This window comes from Chanodichthys erythropterus, chromosome 18, assembly GCF_024489055.1.
Source record: "Chanodichthys erythropterus isolate Z2021 chromosome 18, ASM2448905v1, whole genome shotgun sequence".
In the NCBI taxonomy this organism is placed as follows: Eukaryota; Metazoa; Chordata; class Actinopteri; order Cypriniformes; family Xenocyprididae; genus Chanodichthys; species Chanodichthys erythropterus.
Window position 1 is genome coordinate 34,491,453 of NC_090238.1, and position 18,242 is coordinate 34,509,694.

Here is an 18,242-nt window from a genome sequence, read left to right on the forward strand (position 1 = left end):
ATCCTCCGACCAACAAATTAAAAAAAAAAAAAAAAATTAACGTGACGTAAACGCATCAGTTGCTCTGATAGTTGACAGGTGTTTGCTGTAGCGGTAGGGATTTTGATTAAATCCAGTGAATCGAGACTTTTGAATCTGTTCAGTGGGCGAGTCATTGAATTCATTCGAGATGCAGACCGATCGGCGTATGACATCAAAGTACCGCGAGAGCGATTGGAGAGCAAACGAATCCTTATGATTTTGAATCGCTCTCGCGGTACTTTGATGTCGAACACTCGATTCTTTAAAAAGCGCCGAATCTTTTACGACAAAAACAAACATTTCCTTTAGGTCTACAGAAATAATGTTTAACCATGTGAAGCCCACTGTTGCAGAATTACAACATCACTTTCAACATTTTTTTTAAAAAAAAAGGCTTGCAAATGTTTTTTTCTCTCAGGACCACATTTACATAGTTAATGGGTTCTATTGTTTGTCCTCAAAATGCTATTGGATAGAATAAGTGTTTATAGGTCCAGTCATCTGGCCATGAAGTTACTCTACCTGCAGACTTCGCGTCAATCTCCTTTTTTTACATGACTGGATTTGTCAAGATTCAAGTAAGTAAATTTACTTACATATTTTTTTGTGTGTTTATTACAATGTCTAGAACACAGATATATTTAGTTATTTTGGAAAACTTGAAATTTGATTTAGAGCTTGTTAAGTCCATGTTGTAATTCTACAACGTTGGGCTAGAGTGGTAGTCAAAATAGCCTGCTCCTACATGTTACATAAGGACACTGCACTTCTCACATGGTCACAAATCGAAATTTAAACTGTTAGATTCATTGTAACTAAGTTCTAAATGTGCTTTTCTGTTGAATTTGTACTTAGTTTAGTTTAGACCATAATTAAACACAGGAATAAACTGTATGTGGGATTTAGAACTCCATCATCCAGAGCAGTGAAACTCCCTGTATCTATGTAGTTTATTTGTTCTTTAACTTCTAAATGATCCTGAGATTTTGTTTGAGTGTTGGCCAAGTAGCAGTTTATAGCATTAGGAGCTCTGAATGATTTTGGGGGGATGCCTTTTGCATTCTTCAGGGACAGGTGTGAATGGTCTTGAACATGAACCTGTAAGTGCTCTGGGGGGATGCATGTGTTCCTTTAGTATGATAAGTAGAGAGCATAATATGCCAGCCAGACAGTATTGTTTGAATGTAGTAGTGGAAATTTGATTAGCATTTGCATTGAAATTATAATACTTTGATGGATAATATACTTAGATCTCTACCCTCAACACACATGGTCTACCACCCTGTATTCTTTCAGTTTATCTACTACAATATAAGACCCATTTGTATTATTCACTCATTAATTTTTTTACTTTTTCCATTTCAGAATGCCAAGATGTCATCGGAATACCCCCCACTGGATGTACGCAATGACATGATTGCACATTTCCCAGTAAAGAAGAGAGGGCGCTGTAGACACTGCAATAATGGATACACAAATACATTGTAGCAAGTGCAATGTTTGCCTGTGCTTCTCAGATGAAAATAACTTAGGGACAGTCTTAGGGACTATCACTGTAAAACACAGACTTCATTCAAACCAAATTGAAAGTGATAGAAGAAAAAGTTTTATAAATACACATTTTTTAAAATATTTTTATTAATAAATGCTTATTCATAAAAAATGATTGTTGTGTGATTATTACTCATGATATATACTGTTATGGGGCTATGTAAGCAATCAACCCTGCAAATTAATGCTTAAATGCTCTGTATATCTGTTCAGACAAAGTGAGCACAAATACAGAAATTCTGCTCCTATCTAGGCCCAACGTTGCAATATTACAACATTTCCCTAAAAACTTACCAAAAAGTAAAAAAAAAAAAAATGAAAAATCTTTAATTTCTACATCAGAGGCCTCCTAAAACAATATCTGAGAGGTCAAAAAAAGTTTGCTTTTTTATATATATATTTGGGTTTTACAGGGTTAAGCATCAAATGTTTCCCCCTTAACTGAGAGCAAAGCAGATCTATGGATTTCCTTCATTTTGTCAACTTACTTTTATCAAGCTATGTAAAAAAGACATCAAAATAGTATGATTTTGCTAGTTCAGTCAGTGGATTCTCGTTTTGTGGCGAACCGAGTCTCGTTCAGATTCAAAATAGCGACTCACTCGTTCATTTAAGGGGGTGTTTAAGGTCCAACCGATGAAAATGCTCATTCGGAGCCAACATTGGATTTAAATAAATGAACAAATAAAAATTCCAGGGGGTACATTAGGATAACTAACTAACTAATTAAATAAATAAATAAAATAAAACATACAACTGCTAGTTGGTATATTAGGATAAACAAAAAAAAAAAAAAACTGTCAAAAGATAAATAAACAAGAGTTTAAAATTAAAAACATTAAAATGTTTACAAATACTGACACATTTTACATCTTTCCTTTTTAAACTTAGTTTTTAGAAATTTTTGAACAAAAAAAACAATGGTTCACTCTAAAAACAAACAAAAAAAGGGTGCTATATAGCACTAAAAGTGGTTTATAATCATAGGGGAACCACTTTCGGTGCTATGTAGCACCATATCTTTAAAGGCGCTCTACAGCACCGTTGTCAAATGGTATATGTACACTAGAACCTATAAGAGGTGCCATATCGCATTTTATTTCTTCAACAAAAATGGTGCTAAACAGCACCAACAGTGGTTCTTTGGCTCGTAAAGAACCTTTAAAAGGGTTTAACAGGTTCTCTGAACAGCAGTGGTGCTATATAGCACCTTAACCACCCCAAAGAACTGCTGAAGAACATACAGGGGCTTAACATGTTCTGTATATGGTAGTGGTGCTATATAACACCTCAGTCATCCCAAAGAACCAGTGAAGAACTGCTGAAGCACCAAGATTTTGTGCTATACAGCACTTAAAGTGGTTGATTACAAGCCAAATAACCACTTTTAGTACTAAATAGCACCAATTTACCAGATATTCAGATTTGTTAACTTAAATTTGTTCAGAACGTGAATTCGATTCCTCACCGAAGCAGCAGCCAAGCCATACAGGTTCGTTCACATCAGACAGGTGTCGACCATATGTTACGTGGTATCAGAGTGAACATTTATCACCTGTTAGGTCAGTGACCTCTGAAGTTTCCAGTTTTGCACAGCTAAGTTGCTTTTATGTGCGTGACCTCCTTGTTCCTGATGTTTTTTGGGTTGAGTGGATGTAGAGCTGAAGGTAGCAGGTGGTAAGTGTCCTTGTAGGTCAATGGTCTGTTGTACTTTTGCTTTGTATTCTGCAAAGTACAGTCTTATTGCTGGTAGTCAGCAAATCATTGTTTTCAAACAGATGGGCTAAAGTTCCCCCAGAAAATAAAATGTTAATTTGAAAAAAATTGGTTGAATCTCAAGAAATGCCCAGATCATATTTCACTCCAAAACAAACAATATTTTGCATAAAGATTGTTTACATTGTGACATTTTTTACATTTTTACCCTTATTAATAAGCAGTTTTATGAAATGCATAGACAAAAATGGTTTTCATTAATGTTTATTTACTCAAAACAATTTATGCAAACACAATTATGGCCATACTGAGACAATACAAGATGACAGGTTCTCTACACAGAGAGAAGCAGATTCAAACCAACGACTGGAAATCTAGCATCTCTGTTTAGTTTAATCAGGGCCTTTTACAAATCCGTTATCTTTTACAGTTAAGAATGCACAGCCCATATGCTATTCAATAGCTGAGCGAAATAAATACAAAACAAAACACATAAATGCAGCAACACTAGCAGCAAACGTCAGTTCAATTCGACATGACATCATCTGATCAGTAGTATCACGTGTTTGATTGCCACTAAAATAAAATATACACAGTAACAATGAGTCTGTCCCTCATGCTCAATGGTGTCATGAATATGACAGTAATACCACTTTCCATACTGAGTTTCTGTTTTTCAGTCTGAAGTGTCAGAATAACGTCACAATCAAGCCCAACAGAAAAATATAACAATCACTCAGTTGTCAATGTATAACATTCACATGCTCCCTGGTTATAAGCAAAACAACCTGTGCCATAAGTTATGTTGTCTCACATATTTTAAAGCCTTGTTGACACATTTTAATGTCTTTTTTATTTACCCTGTCACTGGCCCATCCATATTTAAAAGTATAAAAATCCTCTCTACAGCTCAGCATTTATCTCCATCACATCACTGACGAAATTGACATCAATATCTTTGCAGATACACTGTAAAATATTCATGAGTTTAATATTACCAGGATTCTTCCTGATGGTGCCTGCTTTAGTTCACCTAAAAATGAAATGTGCCATTATTTACTCACCTTCATGTTGTTCCAAACCTGTATGATATTTTGGTTGTACAATGAATGGTTATTAAAGCATTCAAGCTTCAAAAAGGATGCAAAAGCACCATACAAAAACTAAAAGTTCTATTTCAAGTCTTCTGAAGAATTGTTATTCAAAGAAAATTTTACAGCTCTCCTTGATGGAGAATGTAATGTTTGATTCTTAAATTAATCATTACTTTTAATGAATCAGTTTGAATGAATCTGACTGATCATTGACTTAATAATCCAGTCAAAGGTGTATTTGACACTTGGAAGAAGCTTTAGGAAGATGTATAATGTATTAATAGTATGGACTGCTTTAAAGGGTTAGTTCACCCAAAAATGAAAATTATGTCATTAATGACTCACCCTCATGTCGTTCCAAACCTGTAAGACCTCCGTTCATCTTCAGAACACAGTTTAAGATATTTTAGATTTAGTCCGAGACCTTTCTGTGAATTGATTCCATTGAACTGATTCCATTGAATTGATTCTATTGAATTGATTCCATTGAATTGATTCTATTGAATCGATTCATCTGTCGGTGTTGGTAATGCACTTTTATGTCGCTGTGGTTGTTTTTGGTGATTAGGACATCCACTACATGCACACTTACGCACCATTTTAAAAAATATATCAATACCAAAATACAAACAATGTAGAATAGCTTGAATACAGCGTGCGTCTCCCTCAGACTGTAAACGAAGCTCTGGCGCACCGGATAACACGTCAGCAGCGTCTTACATCAGCAGCCGAGCAGAAGGGGGCGGTAATGCGCCAATAAGCTGGATGCCAACCGGGAAACTCCAAAACAGGAAAGAAGAAGAAGAAGCGGAGTCGTGAACGCGGATTGACAACAGACACGGAAGAGAAGACAATGCTGAATAAAGCCGTAGTTTTTGTTATTTTTGGACCAAAATGTATTTTCGATGCTTCAACAAATTCTAACTGACCTTCTGATGTCACATGAACTACGTTGATGATGTTTTTATTATCTTTCTGGACATGGACAGTATACCATACAAACATTTTCAATGGAGGGACAGAAAGCTCTCGGACTAAATCTAAAATATCTTAAACTGTGTTCTGAAGATGAACGGAGGTCTTACGGGTTTGGAACGACATGAGGGTGAGTCATTAATGACAGAATTTTCATTTTTGGGTGAACTAACCCTTTAAGGTGCATTTGTGTTCTTTTTGAAGCCTTAAATGCCCATTCACACCAAGAATGATAACTATAAAGATAACGACAAAGACTTTATATAGAAAGACGGTGCACTCGTATTATTATGAATGGGAGACAGTGCAACGCGCAATATGGCGGAATAAGTCCCGCCTTCTAAATAAGAGCCAATCACCGATCAGTAAAGTCATCACTGCAACGGTCGTTATAAGCTCCGGTTCCTATAGAAACAGACGCGCACTTAGGACTGTGTATGTTCATTAGCTTGATCCAGCCTGAAAAATGCCTTTTTTGTCATGATTTGAGAGTTTAGAAACAAAATTCGAAAGCTGCTGTCAGATTTCTTTGGTGATTTTAAATATAAAATCTAATATTTTAAATATAAAATTTAATTAAAAGCTTTGGAGAATTTGATTTAAAGAGACTGCACTTGCATGTCCGAGAGGCGTTTCAAAGATGGCCGCCGAGTGAAATGACTTGTCTTAAAGGGACTTTGATAACGATATAGTTCTAAAAATCGTTCTAAATATAAAAGAATAGCAGTGTCTACACCGCAGCTATAATGATAAAGATAAAGTGAAACAATATCGTTGGGATCACTTTCAGATGGATTTGCTAGTGAACGATACTGACAGCCAATCAGAATCCATTATAATCGAAGGGCTCATGCATTTGGGTCCAGAAAAAGCCACAGCTGTTTGACAAGTCAAAAAATTAGATCATAATGCCAGGCTAGCAAACAGTGTAATATAAAATGATCTCAGGTATCCAGTGCTAGTTTCGACAACATTGTCTTGCTTCCTTTTAAGTTACAGTGAAAAAGACTAAGCGCTGTTTTTATTTCACTATATTGACTTTGTCAGCTAAATTCACAGTTAGATTAGAGTGAATCTCAACCGTTTTTGAGTAATGGACTCCTGTCGTATTTAGAACCGTCCTCAAGGACCCCAGAATAATATTGGCTCATTGGTATCATTAATGTCTTTGTGACGACCAAATCAAGCATAATTTACTACTACGTTAGTTGACTCGTCCAATATTAAGTCATATCGTCAGTTATATATTATCTTTTTTATGGGAACATGTCAAATGTCAAAATATACAAATATTCAATGCCAGGACCCTCTGGCATTACTTCAAGGACTGAGAAACACTTCGAAACATAGCATGCTGAGGACATCTGCTGGTTAAAGCCGTGTAAATGCAACAAGAAAAGGAAAAACATGTTGTAAACACTTTGAAACAGCAGCGCCTGAGCTTACAATAAACAGACTGTTATCGTTTGTTGGTGTGGACGCAAATATATTTTTCATTATAGTTATCGTTCTTGGTGTGAATAGGCTTTTATCCACATTCACTGGAATTGTATGGAAAAGTGTGACCTTTTTATACAAATTGTTATTTTTCATTTGTTCCACAGATGAAAGTCATACAGGTTTGGAACGATGTGAGAACGAGTAAATGATAACAGTGTACAGTCAGTGAGAGAGGCAGACTGAAGCTGGAGGCTCAAATGGATGGCGTGATACTGATCATTTCATACTGAATGGAGCCAAAACAGACCTCAAAGAAAATGCGTATGAAAATCTCACAATGAATAACTGCATTCCAGGAGACGATTTTCTTCCCTATTCCCGTCAAAATATTTACATTTTTTTTTCAGTCCGTTGTGCTACCCACAATCTATGATACCTTTTATTTTGTTCATTCTCTATGTCGATATGTAAAACATGCTGAGACGGCTAGGATGTGTCATTGTTGGTGCTACAGTCTGGATGGGGGTGAGAACGGCGAGTGTTTGTTGATACCTATGTAGTGCATAAATCAGCGTCGGAGGACAAACAGATAGAGTATATATGGTGAGCCCAAACATTTGTAGGAAACTGAGGGGATATTAACAGCGTGCGAGAGGGGGGGGGTCATTCAAAGTGGTGGGGAGAGGAAATGGTAAAGGATCACAACGATGTGGAAGAGAAAAGGAGGCTGCTCAGTATTCGTCCTGGTCCAAGTGGGCCTGCTCGTCTATTTCATCATCTTCTGGCGGTGCAAAGCCATCCTGTATGAAAAATTAGCATTTCTTTTAGAATGATCACTAAAATTGCGTCCCAAATAATGCACAATATGCTACAGTAATACACTATGTACTTATGCACTCAACTGTGTAGTGTATGAAAGGTGATTGTCGTCATCATCTGAGTCTGTTTGCTAATTAAAACTGAAACATCTGAGTGCATGAAGTGTCCAACATTACACACTTTTTTGGATAATTAAGTGCATAAGCATTTTTTCCCCCCAGTGTGAACACACTACTCACACTATTTATACTACAAAACAGCATAGAATAGTGCATAAGTACATACATTTGGGCGCACTTTATATTTAAACATTGAATTCTTCCATGCTTTCATAAATATACAAGAGGTCAACTGATGTTTTTTGTTTTGTTTGTTTGTTTTTTGCAATCTCTAATGAGAAGCAGGCCTGGGCGATATAGAATATAGGGTACTTTTACAAGACAACAAGGTAAAAAAACATCAAAGTTTTTCTTTGTAGTGATGACAACATTCACAACGATCCACAAAAACAACTAAAAATGATGTATTGTGCATGCCAGGCCAGTAGTTGGCAATGTCCCTTTGTAAAGAAACACATTCTTTTACAGAGCACTCGCTCCAAACACACATGCCTATAGAGTAAACATGTAATACGCATGTGCATGGCATCAGCGGTTTCACAGATGCGGGTTTTTTTACAGTAGTTTAATTCAATTCAATTCACATTTATTTGTATAGCGCTTTTCACGATACATATCCTTTCAAAGCAGCTTTACAGTGAATGCATGTCAACATTACAATTTAGAGAATGCAGTTAGCAAATAATTTAATAATTTAGGCAATTTAATTTAATTACAATCACTGTTAGCAGTTTAATTGAAGGTAGAAGCAATGAGCTCCTGGAAATAATGAATTACATATTAACAATAATTAGGATATATAGAAATTTGGGAATGTGCATGTTGATCCAGATATTGCGTCATCTGAAGTTTACAAGGAGAAGATAACGGTATCGTTTTTAAAAACTTGTACTTTGAAAAATTTCAAAACGCATAAAAAGTTTTCAGTTTTCAGCCCCATACTGAATATCAATGGCAGTATAAAATTAAGCAACATTTTGAATAATGCAAATGTTTTTAACTGCCCATTATGGTTTCTGAAGACTGTTATTAGACTAATTTTGTTAATTTTAGGTCACAATTTAATAGTGGCTCTAATGAAAACATAAGTAGCAACAGTAGCATTAGGACTGGTATGTTAATTTCCGAGAGTCATCTCGTGTCTGTTTCAATTCATTTAATCTGATTCTGAAGCCTCAGCTTGGCATTTTTCATATATTCATATACTGTTGGAACTGACAATAGCTTTTGCCTCATTTCAGATAGTTGAATCTCACTCAAATTCAAATTCCCAAGATGGCGACGACTAACAAGCATAATATATTACATATAATTTTGTGTTAAGATATCTGTTGGTCAATGCAGTGAATCTGTGTGACCTACTTGAAATCTGCATGGGGATATCTTTTGCCCTGACACAAAATTCCCAACAGCATTGATTCCTATTGAAATAACTGGATATTACGTGTAAAAACTGTAAACTGAACACGGTTAACATCCGTCAAATTACTATCAAAGAACATATAAGGAAATGTCATTGGCAGTACCTCTGTGGCATACAGAATGTCAATTATCCTACTGATAATGGGGTCGTTTTCGGTCTCGTGTTCTTGACAGATCAGTTCAATGTCTCGAAGTTTGCTGAAGTAGAAATCTCTCTCCTTTTCCAGACCGTCCACAGTTAACTTCAGCTCCATCAACTTCAAACAAACAAAGTAAAAGACAAAGAACAAAATGTAAGTCACTACTCATCAGAAGATGACCATTCCTTAATGGGAAAAAGTTAGTATGCTTATTATGACAAGACAATCTATATCCAGAATATTAAATCAAATGCGATTATCTGAACAGATGGGATAGGAGATCAGGAATGGTCTGAAGAAAATGAAAGAAAAGAAAGATAAAAACACTCTTCTTTCTATACAAATTTATATCTTCAATCCAAAGTATTCCAAGGTAGAGTAAGACTTCCTTACCCTCCCGGGGACTCTACCTGTTGATTAAGCTCCATGATTTCAGCATCGCTTGCCCCGTTTCGGGCATGTGTGGGGTTCTTCCTTATGGTGGTGGTCACCCTCTGTGGTGTGGGCATGTTTTTAGGTACTGTTGGCGATGTTCTCTGAGGACCTGAAATTGGTAATGTTTTATATTTAGCTACAATAGAAAGCTGTTCAGTGAAATCCATGCAATTTTAGGTTTTTGCCATTTCTTTCAGCTTCTTTAAACACATTTACTGAAGCTCTGTTCCAAACCATAGTGGGCCAAAATGGACCCTCATAAGTGACTGATCTGAAATGTTGTATAAAAAACTAATGGTTCCCACCATCTTGGGTGATTTTTTTTTGTCTTCGTGTGCTTTTCACATTGAATTTTGGAATTGCCTTCACATACTGTATAAGGAGATGTACAATAACTTGTTTTGGCAAGCGTTGCATACTCACCCCCATCATGTCATCCAAGATGTTTATGTCTTTCTTTCTTAAGTCGAAAAGAAATTAAGGTTTTTGAGGAAAACATTCCAGGATTTCTCTCCATATAGTGGACTTAACAACAGTTACCAACGGGTACCTACCTTCCTAGACGAGGAATAAGGGTCTTGTCTAGTGAAACGATTGGCCATTTTTTTTTTTTAAATAAAAAATTATATATTTTTTAACCACAAATGCTCATCTTGCACTAGCTCTGCAATGCGCCACGCATTACGCAATCACGTTGGAAAGGTCATGTGTCACGTGTAGGTTTTTTTTTAAAATGGCCAATTGTTTCGCTGGATAAGACCCTTATTCCTCGTCTGGGATCATTTAGAGCTCTTTGAAGCTGCACTGAAACTGACATTTGGACCTTCAGCCCACTGGTAACTGTTGAAGTCCACTATATGGAGAAAAATCCTGGAATGTTTTCATCAAAAACCTTCATTTCTTTTCGACTGAAGAAAGAAAGACAAACATCTTGGATGACATGTGGGTGAGTAAATTATCAGGAAATTTTAATTCTGAAGTGAACTAATCCTTTCAATGCGGTCTAGGGTGGCAGCGCACTAGGTTTTTGAACAGAGCTAATGATTCACTAAAATGAGTTAAGAGGTTCAGTAAGATCAGCCTTTAGTAAGCTCCAGCTTGGGCAGCTTGTTACCCCATTACTTTGGTTAAGCCTGTGTGTGTGTGTGATCAAACATTAACTGTTTCAAAAGCCTCTTTATATCTGGCAGGTTTAACCAAAGTCAGGGAAGTGTGACGAGATGTGACTACAAACTAAATGGAGGTCACATTCCCAATCCACCCCAACGATCAAAAAAGCAGTCGATTGTCAGCAAATTAGGACGCCACTTTTAATACCTCTCTGGGGACTGAATGTTTCCAGTCATTGGCTATTAACCCTCTATTGTGCACTGTTGCCTCAGGGTAACCAAACCTTTTTCGTCACTTTGCAAGCATAAAAGATCAATAAAGTGTTGTTGATGAAGGCATGATTTTGCTCTGCCTCTCCTATCAAAATATGATTCACATTTTTTAGAGAATAAAATGTATTTTAAAACAGTTATATAAGTTAGATAAATAACTAAACAGTTATATAAATTATTTTCTTTAAAAATTGGTGTTTTTGATGCTCACAGGCAGCATTTATTTGATCAAAAATACAGTAAAAACAGTAATATTGTGAAATATTATTACAATTTAAAATAACCATTTTCTATATGCGTGGGTCTTTTTTTAATGTAATATATTCCAGTGGTACTTTTTTTAGGATTCTTTGACAAAAATTTATTTGAAATAGAATGTAAATGTGTTTACTGTAATTTTTATTATTATTTTAATGCATCTTTGCTGAATAAAAGTAATAAATAAATAAAACTCGTACTGACCCCAAACGTTTGAATGGTACATTGAACGGGAAATTGCGGAATTTTTTTTTGTGTGTGTGTGTTTGTATAATGGATATATAGAAAATACTGCAGTGATGTATTATTAACTATTAAATACCTATCTTTTTTAATTTACATAAAATTTAAGTACATTTTAAATACAGTGCTAACTAAGGAGAAAGTTTTTTTAATCATATAAGTGTATTTTTGTCTTTTTATAGATTTTTTTGTTTTATCATTTTATTTCTTAAAAGATTTTAATTAAAAAATGTTTTTTTTAAATATATATATATATATTAGCTATTATTATTATTATTATTATTATTATTATTATTATTATTATTATATATTTGTAAGGAGATCCATTTTATGCAAAACAATTTAATTAATCATGTTTTTACTGCTTCTTAATGCATGCAATAGAGGGTTAAAATAAAATGCATGGCTTATGTAACTCATTCCGGGTGACCAACTTTACAATGACCAATAAAATTTTTTGGAGGGACTGGGGGATGAATAGGTCTGACCAAAGTCACACTTAGCAAGCAATGACCCTTTTAAGACAGCACATGAGAGAACACTGAGGAACTGATTTTGGAAAACTGTTTGTTAATACTGATATTAATAAAACAGTTCTTTAAGCAGTAACACAGAGCTTTTTCAGTACTGAATTCCTTGTTTTCTCATTAATGAAAGCTTGGGCATGGAGTAAATCATTCTGAGGCCCGTGCACAATCAGCTGCTTTGCAGAGCACGCGGTCAGTCACTAGAAGCTCAGCAATCAATGCAGCAAAAGGGGCGGCAGAATCTGGAGGTTACCTGAGGGACCAGTTCTCTTGGGTTTGTGGGAAAAGTGTTCACCTGGATTTGGTGGAGGTGCCACATCTTGGCCCTGTCTAGCTTGAAGGGGATCATACTCTTTTCCGTCATAGTTGGCATCAAAGAATTTTTTAAACCACTGGACAAATTCAAAGTTGTCCTGGAATTTTCCTTTCACTAATCTTTCCACAGGAATTATCTGGATAACAAAACAGAAAGAAAAAAAAAAAATCATTAGATCGATATTATACTGAGCTGTAATCTAGAGGTGTAATTTTTATGTTCAAATCACTGATCTAATATATATATATATATATATATATATATATATATATATATATATATATATATATATATATATATATATATATTAGATCAGTGATATATATATATAGAGAGAGAGAGAGAGAGAGAGAGAGAGAGAGAGAGAGAGAGAGAATTTATATAGATCAGTGAATCAAATCTTTTCTCCTATCCTAGGAATTTCTGATATATTTGATACATGAAAAAGAATATTAGAAACCTTCACTCGTTTCAGTAATATTTTCAGATAACCTGACAAGCGGCACCAAACACCAGCAGACCTGACTGATCACCTTATGAACATCTGATAAACAAAAATATACATTTAACACTTTAATAACTTCCAGTAGTTAACAAACATTATACAATGCATTTTACATACGTACATTATCAGCCAAGCTTGTAGAACTAGTTTTAATTTTAAAGGATTAGTTCACATTTCCTGATAATTTACTCACCCCCATGTCATCCAAGATGTTCATGTCGCATCACAGAGCAGTGCAAGATGAGCATTTGTGATTAAAAAGTATATAATTTTTTATTTTTTGTTTCACTAGATTAGACCCTTATTCCTCGCCTGGGATCATGTAGAGCTCTTTGAAGCTGCATTTAATTTGGACCTTCAACCTGTTGGTAACTGTTGAAGTCCACTATATGGAGAAAAATCCTGGAATATTTTCCTCAAAAAATGTAATTTCTTTTCGACTGAAGAAAGAAAGACATAAATATCTAAGATGACATGGGGGTGGGAAAATTACATGAAATTTTAATTCTGAAGTGAACTAATGCTTTAATAACTATTTTAAATAATGGTATGTAACGCATTATCTAGGCCTAATGTTCATGTTATTGCTGATAATAACATCTCATTTTTTATTAGAGATGTCTATATAAAAAAATAAATAATAAAAATAAATAAATAAGGTGAAGGACGTGCTCATGTAAAGGAATGGTTCATGAATATTAACTGATGGATGTTCAAACATCTAATTGGCCCAATTAATCACGCAATAATCTTAATTTTCATTACTACAGGATGCTTTTTGTTCAAAAACATAACTTAAATTACAAGCAAAAAATGCTGTATGTATTTTTTTCTTTAATCCTGCTGATTTCACTTTATTATATTTCTGTATAATTTTCCTTTTATTTTTTTTAAGTTTTTTGCTTCTCGTGTACCTTTTATGATTTTATGCAAAGCATTTTGAGTTTTCATTTCGTATAAAATGCCTTCTTTCAATCAACTGTCATTGTAGCTGATATTATTTTAATAAATGAGCTCATTTATACTTTCTATTTGAGTAAAGATAACTTTATTAACTTTTAGGTCAGTTATGAGATGTATATAAAAGCAAATGTGCAAAAGCTAAAGGACCCACTAACTTTATCGACGTTCATCCTCTTGAAAGCTGCCTGCAGTACTTTGAAGTTGTGTATAAACTCATGTTCCAGCTTTGCTTGAAATTTCACTTTCTTTAAAAGAATACACCCTGGGAACAACATGTCCATGAACTGACAATATGCCGCCCCTGAAGACAAACAGCAAAAGAGAGCATAGGTCAATAGAGCTCATTCATTGCATGATGAAAAAAGAAAAGAAAAAAGTCTTTGATCAGCATCCATCTGATTGGTTAACTTTATTAGTGTCAAGTGATAAAGAGTGCAATGTAAATGCTTTTCTTTGACTGATTACGCTGGAAGAGATAAAAACACTGAACATATGTGATCTCTCAATATGATCAAAAGCAAAGTAAAAGCCTTACTGTTGTGAAATTAACAGTGGTGCTGTATAATCTACAAGAGTATGCTAGGGCAGCTGAGTGCCATTCATGACATAAAAGACAGAAACCCTTTGTGAAATAAGGCAGTGTGACCCACCTGAACATAACTGCTCTATTTTGGTGTAGGTGAGCTGAAGCGAATCGTTCACCCATGCCAACATGTCATGTCGGCTCAGGTTCTCAATTGTTACTGACGTGGAGTAAACATTCACTGCCATCTCCTGCAAAGAGAAACAATAGGAACAAAGTCACTATGGATCTAAATGCACTTCATTCATTTCAATCTGTGACAGTGTATATTTTAAAATATCTGAATTTTCATCATTTCAAGTTATATATATTATATACATTTATATTAGGGCTGTCAAACGATTAATTGCGATTAATCCCATACAAAATAAAAGTTTGAGTTTGCATAATATATGTGTGAGTAATGTGTGTAAATAATATGTATAAATACACACAAATTAATGTATATATTTAAAAGAAATATGTTATTTATGTACAAAAAAATGTATTTATATATAATATAAATTATATAAAAATATAAATACATATACTTGTAAATATTTCTCAAATATTTACATGGATGTGTTTGTATTTATATATACATAATAATTACACACAGTACACCCACATATATTAGGCAAACTCAAACTTTTATTTTGTATGCGATTAATCGTTTGACAGTCCTAATTTACATTTTATACCCTGAAATTATATTTTATATAATTATATAATTTTATATATAATAAAACATATTTTATATTGTTGTATTTATTTTATATTGTTAAAATTATATTTATTTATTTTATATATTATTTATGTATTAATTTATATTATATTACATATATTATATTTTTTATATAATTTTTTTAACAATTTTAGGGCCACTTTTAGTATTTTATTTAAAATCTTTACAATTTCTTTACAATTTGTGAGGAGTTGACATCATGGCTGTGACACAGATAATATTAATATGATATTACCTGATCATAAATGTTTTTATAAATTGTAATATATTACAATTTATTATTATTTTTTAATCTAATTCATTTTTATATAATTTTATATAAAACATTAATTTTATAGCATAGCAGGTCACTGAGTTGTGTTATGTGATATTCAGTAGTCACTGCGTCAATGCAGAGCTCAAACTGTAATCACAATATAAGTTTTTCAATCCTCCAAAGATTATCCATCCAGATTAAAGTGTTTCTGAGATGTTGTTGACCATGCACATCTGCTGCGCCCTGCAGACTGCACGATGAAAATGATATTTGTAAACCTTTAGCATGCAGAAAACACACACACACACACACACACACACACACACACAGAAACAATATGTGTATATTTCACAGCATGACGTTTCTAAAACTCTGATTCTTAAGTACTGGAACAAAACAGCCAACAAAACTAGTTCTTCAGCTTCATGTCAGCACGATATAAAATACAGTGTTGTTGACTATCATGTTAAATGCATAATGAAGTTTGTTTTTGGTGTTCTACTAATAACTAATAATAACTTTTAGTGTTTTATTTAAAATGTATACATTTTAGAAATCAATGTACAATTTTATTTAGTTGACATGGCTGCGACAGAGAATATTAATATACCTTTTAAATGAATGATAATTTCCTTATAATTAATAATTATTCATTATATTTTTAATGATTATATTTTGAAAGAAATGAAAAATGCATTTAATCCATTTGTTTTACAGTATGAATTATAAACATGTAAACACATTACTCAAATTAATATTAACTCACATTAACTAAATTCTGAAGATTAAATTAATATTTCTTAACTTTATGAATGTTATTAATTCATAAAATTACTATTAATATTGAACATCAAACTGGTTTCTTAGCATTTTCTTTACACAAAACCCAAATCCAGTGCATTTTCTTGCCCTCTTTTGATTGACAGGATACATCGGCCCTGACTATTGGCTGTTTTTAAACTATAAACAAATACTCAATAGTATGAAAATTTGCTTCTGTTAATATTTATTAGAGATGCACCGAGATATCGGCCAATAATCGGATACATAGGTGCATCTCTAATAAATAACATATATTACTATATTATATAAATGTTTTATATCTGACTGTGTTGACAAAAATTAGAGTAAAAGCTTTGAAACTTCATAAAGGACACATTTTTATTAACCTCTTTATTTCTGTCAGGACATAATAGTAATGTTTAAATACTTTAAAAGATACATTTATATTACATACTTTAATCTATATGAAGTTACAGTCAGAGAACAGCTTGTTTTAGAGATATTTATCATTTTATAATAATTTAATTAAGCAAAAAGCAGTCATTTTGTTTTGTAACATTCCAGAACATTCTTAGGTCATCTCTGATTTATGTTGCTATGTTAAAAACTAATGAAAGATGTTTGGTTTTTTATTTGTTTTGTTTTTTTCACGTCCCCAAAAACGTGAAAGGCAAAAAAAAAAAAAAAAGTTTTTTAAATTTTTAAAAAAATATTATTGCCGCTAATAATGTCCATTTTCTAAATAAAGTTTTAAGGAGTGTAAATTATAGGCCAACGCATTGCATTACTTAAATATGAAGAAATGGCAGTGATTGACAGGTGACAGGCTTCGTTTACAGTCAGCTGCATAAATTGTAAACTGTCTCGTGCGCGTTTTACTGTCATATGACTGTCATATGTCTATCCTATAATATTCGTATTTATTACAAACAAATAATTTTTGTTTTACGCTTATTTATCGTTTGCTGCAAACGATGTCTTAAACTATATTACAGTGTCCTATAATGGGAGTCACAGGCCCTATAATAACGCGTTCTGTTTATCATTGAAATTGCTCCTTTACGCCTAAACGTGTAGATAAACTGTGCGTTTTACCCTATAAAACAGCATACTAGAGCCTGAAGTGATATGTAATACATGCGAGTTCGTTGAACAAACGGTCCATTATTGTGACAGTTTCTCTGCAGGCCCCGCAACACACACACGCTCGAGCCATAAACACACAACACACACACAAAAGACGCCTATTTAATGTCACACATTATGAAGAATTCCGATGAATTATGATATTTTAACAATGTTCTACTCACTGTATTTGGACTGCGTCCTTCCCAATGTTGATTTTACACTGGCAGAAGGCAATCTGCTGCTGGCCGCTGCTAATCTGGGTTGCCAGATATGCGCTGCTGCCTAGTTACGGGCAGCCCACGACAGCGCCACGCTCTCCTGCAACAAACTGGCCTTCTCTGCGCATGCGCCAAGCACCTACATTAGACGCATGTCTTTTTACTGTCATAATAGCACGTTATTTAAAGGGTTAGTTCACCTAAAAATGAAAATAATGTCATTTATTACTCACCCTCATGTCGTTCTAAACCTGTAAGACCTTTGTTCATCTTCAGAACACAAATTAAGATATTTTAGTTGAAATCTGATGGCTCAGTGAGGCCTGCATTCACAGCAATGACATTTCCTCTCTCAAGATCCATTAATGTACTAAAAACATATTTAAATCAGTTCATGTGAGTACAGTGGTTCAATATTAATATTATAAAGCGACGAGAATATTTTTGGTGCGCCAAAAAAACAAAATAACGACTTATAACACTTTCAAAACACTGCTTCATTAAAGGATTAGTTCACTTTCAAATAAAAATTTCCTGATTATTTACTCACCCCCATGTCATCCAAAATGTTCATGTCTTTCTTTCTTCAGTTGAAAAAGAAATGAAGGATTTTTCTAGTGGACT

At 33.8% G+C, this 18,242-nt stretch overlaps 1 protein-coding gene across 2 annotated transcripts; it reads right to left on the minus strand.

The window, feature by feature from the left end:
- Window positions 1–3,595: 3,595 nt before the first annotated feature.
- mapre3a (microtubule-associated protein, RP/EB family, member 3a) lies at window positions 3,596–17,711 on the minus strand. Of its 2 annotated transcripts, none has more exons than XM_067367048.1 (7): window positions 17,583–17,711; window positions 14,577–14,700; window positions 14,082–14,227; window positions 12,438–12,594; window positions 9,708–9,841; window positions 9,262–9,414; window positions 3,596–7,597 (listed from the first exon to the last, which is right to left on the minus strand). In XM_067367048.1, the coding sequence occupies exons 2-7, from the start codon at window positions 14,695–14,697 to the stop codon at window positions 7,529–7,531; spliced, it is 780 nt and encodes a 259-aa protein (XP_067223149.1). In that variant the 5' UTR covers window positions 14,698–14,700; window positions 17,583–17,711; the 3' UTR covers window positions 3,596–7,528. The 2 variants fall into 2 exon arrangements, with proteins under 2 accessions (XP_067223149.1, XP_067223148.1); XM_067367047.1 differs by having other exon boundaries at window positions 12,396–12,594.
- Between the last annotated feature and the right edge of the window lie 531 nt (window positions 17,712–18,242).

Bases quoted from the DNA above. Each gene is read 5' to 3' on its own strand.
- mapre3a (XM_067367047.1), bottom strand. From the start codon at position 14,697: ATGGCAGTGAATGTTTACTCCACGTCAGTAACAATTGAGAACCTGAGC. The intron at 9,842-12,395 runs GTAACCTCCAGA...TACCAATTTCAG, and splicing joins CAAGAGAACTGGTCCCTCAG to GTCCTCAGAGAACATCGCCA. The intron at 9,415-9,707 runs GTAGAGTCCCCG...GTTTGTTTGAAG, and splicing joins TCATGGAGCTTAATCAACAG to TTGATGGAGCTGAAGTTAAC.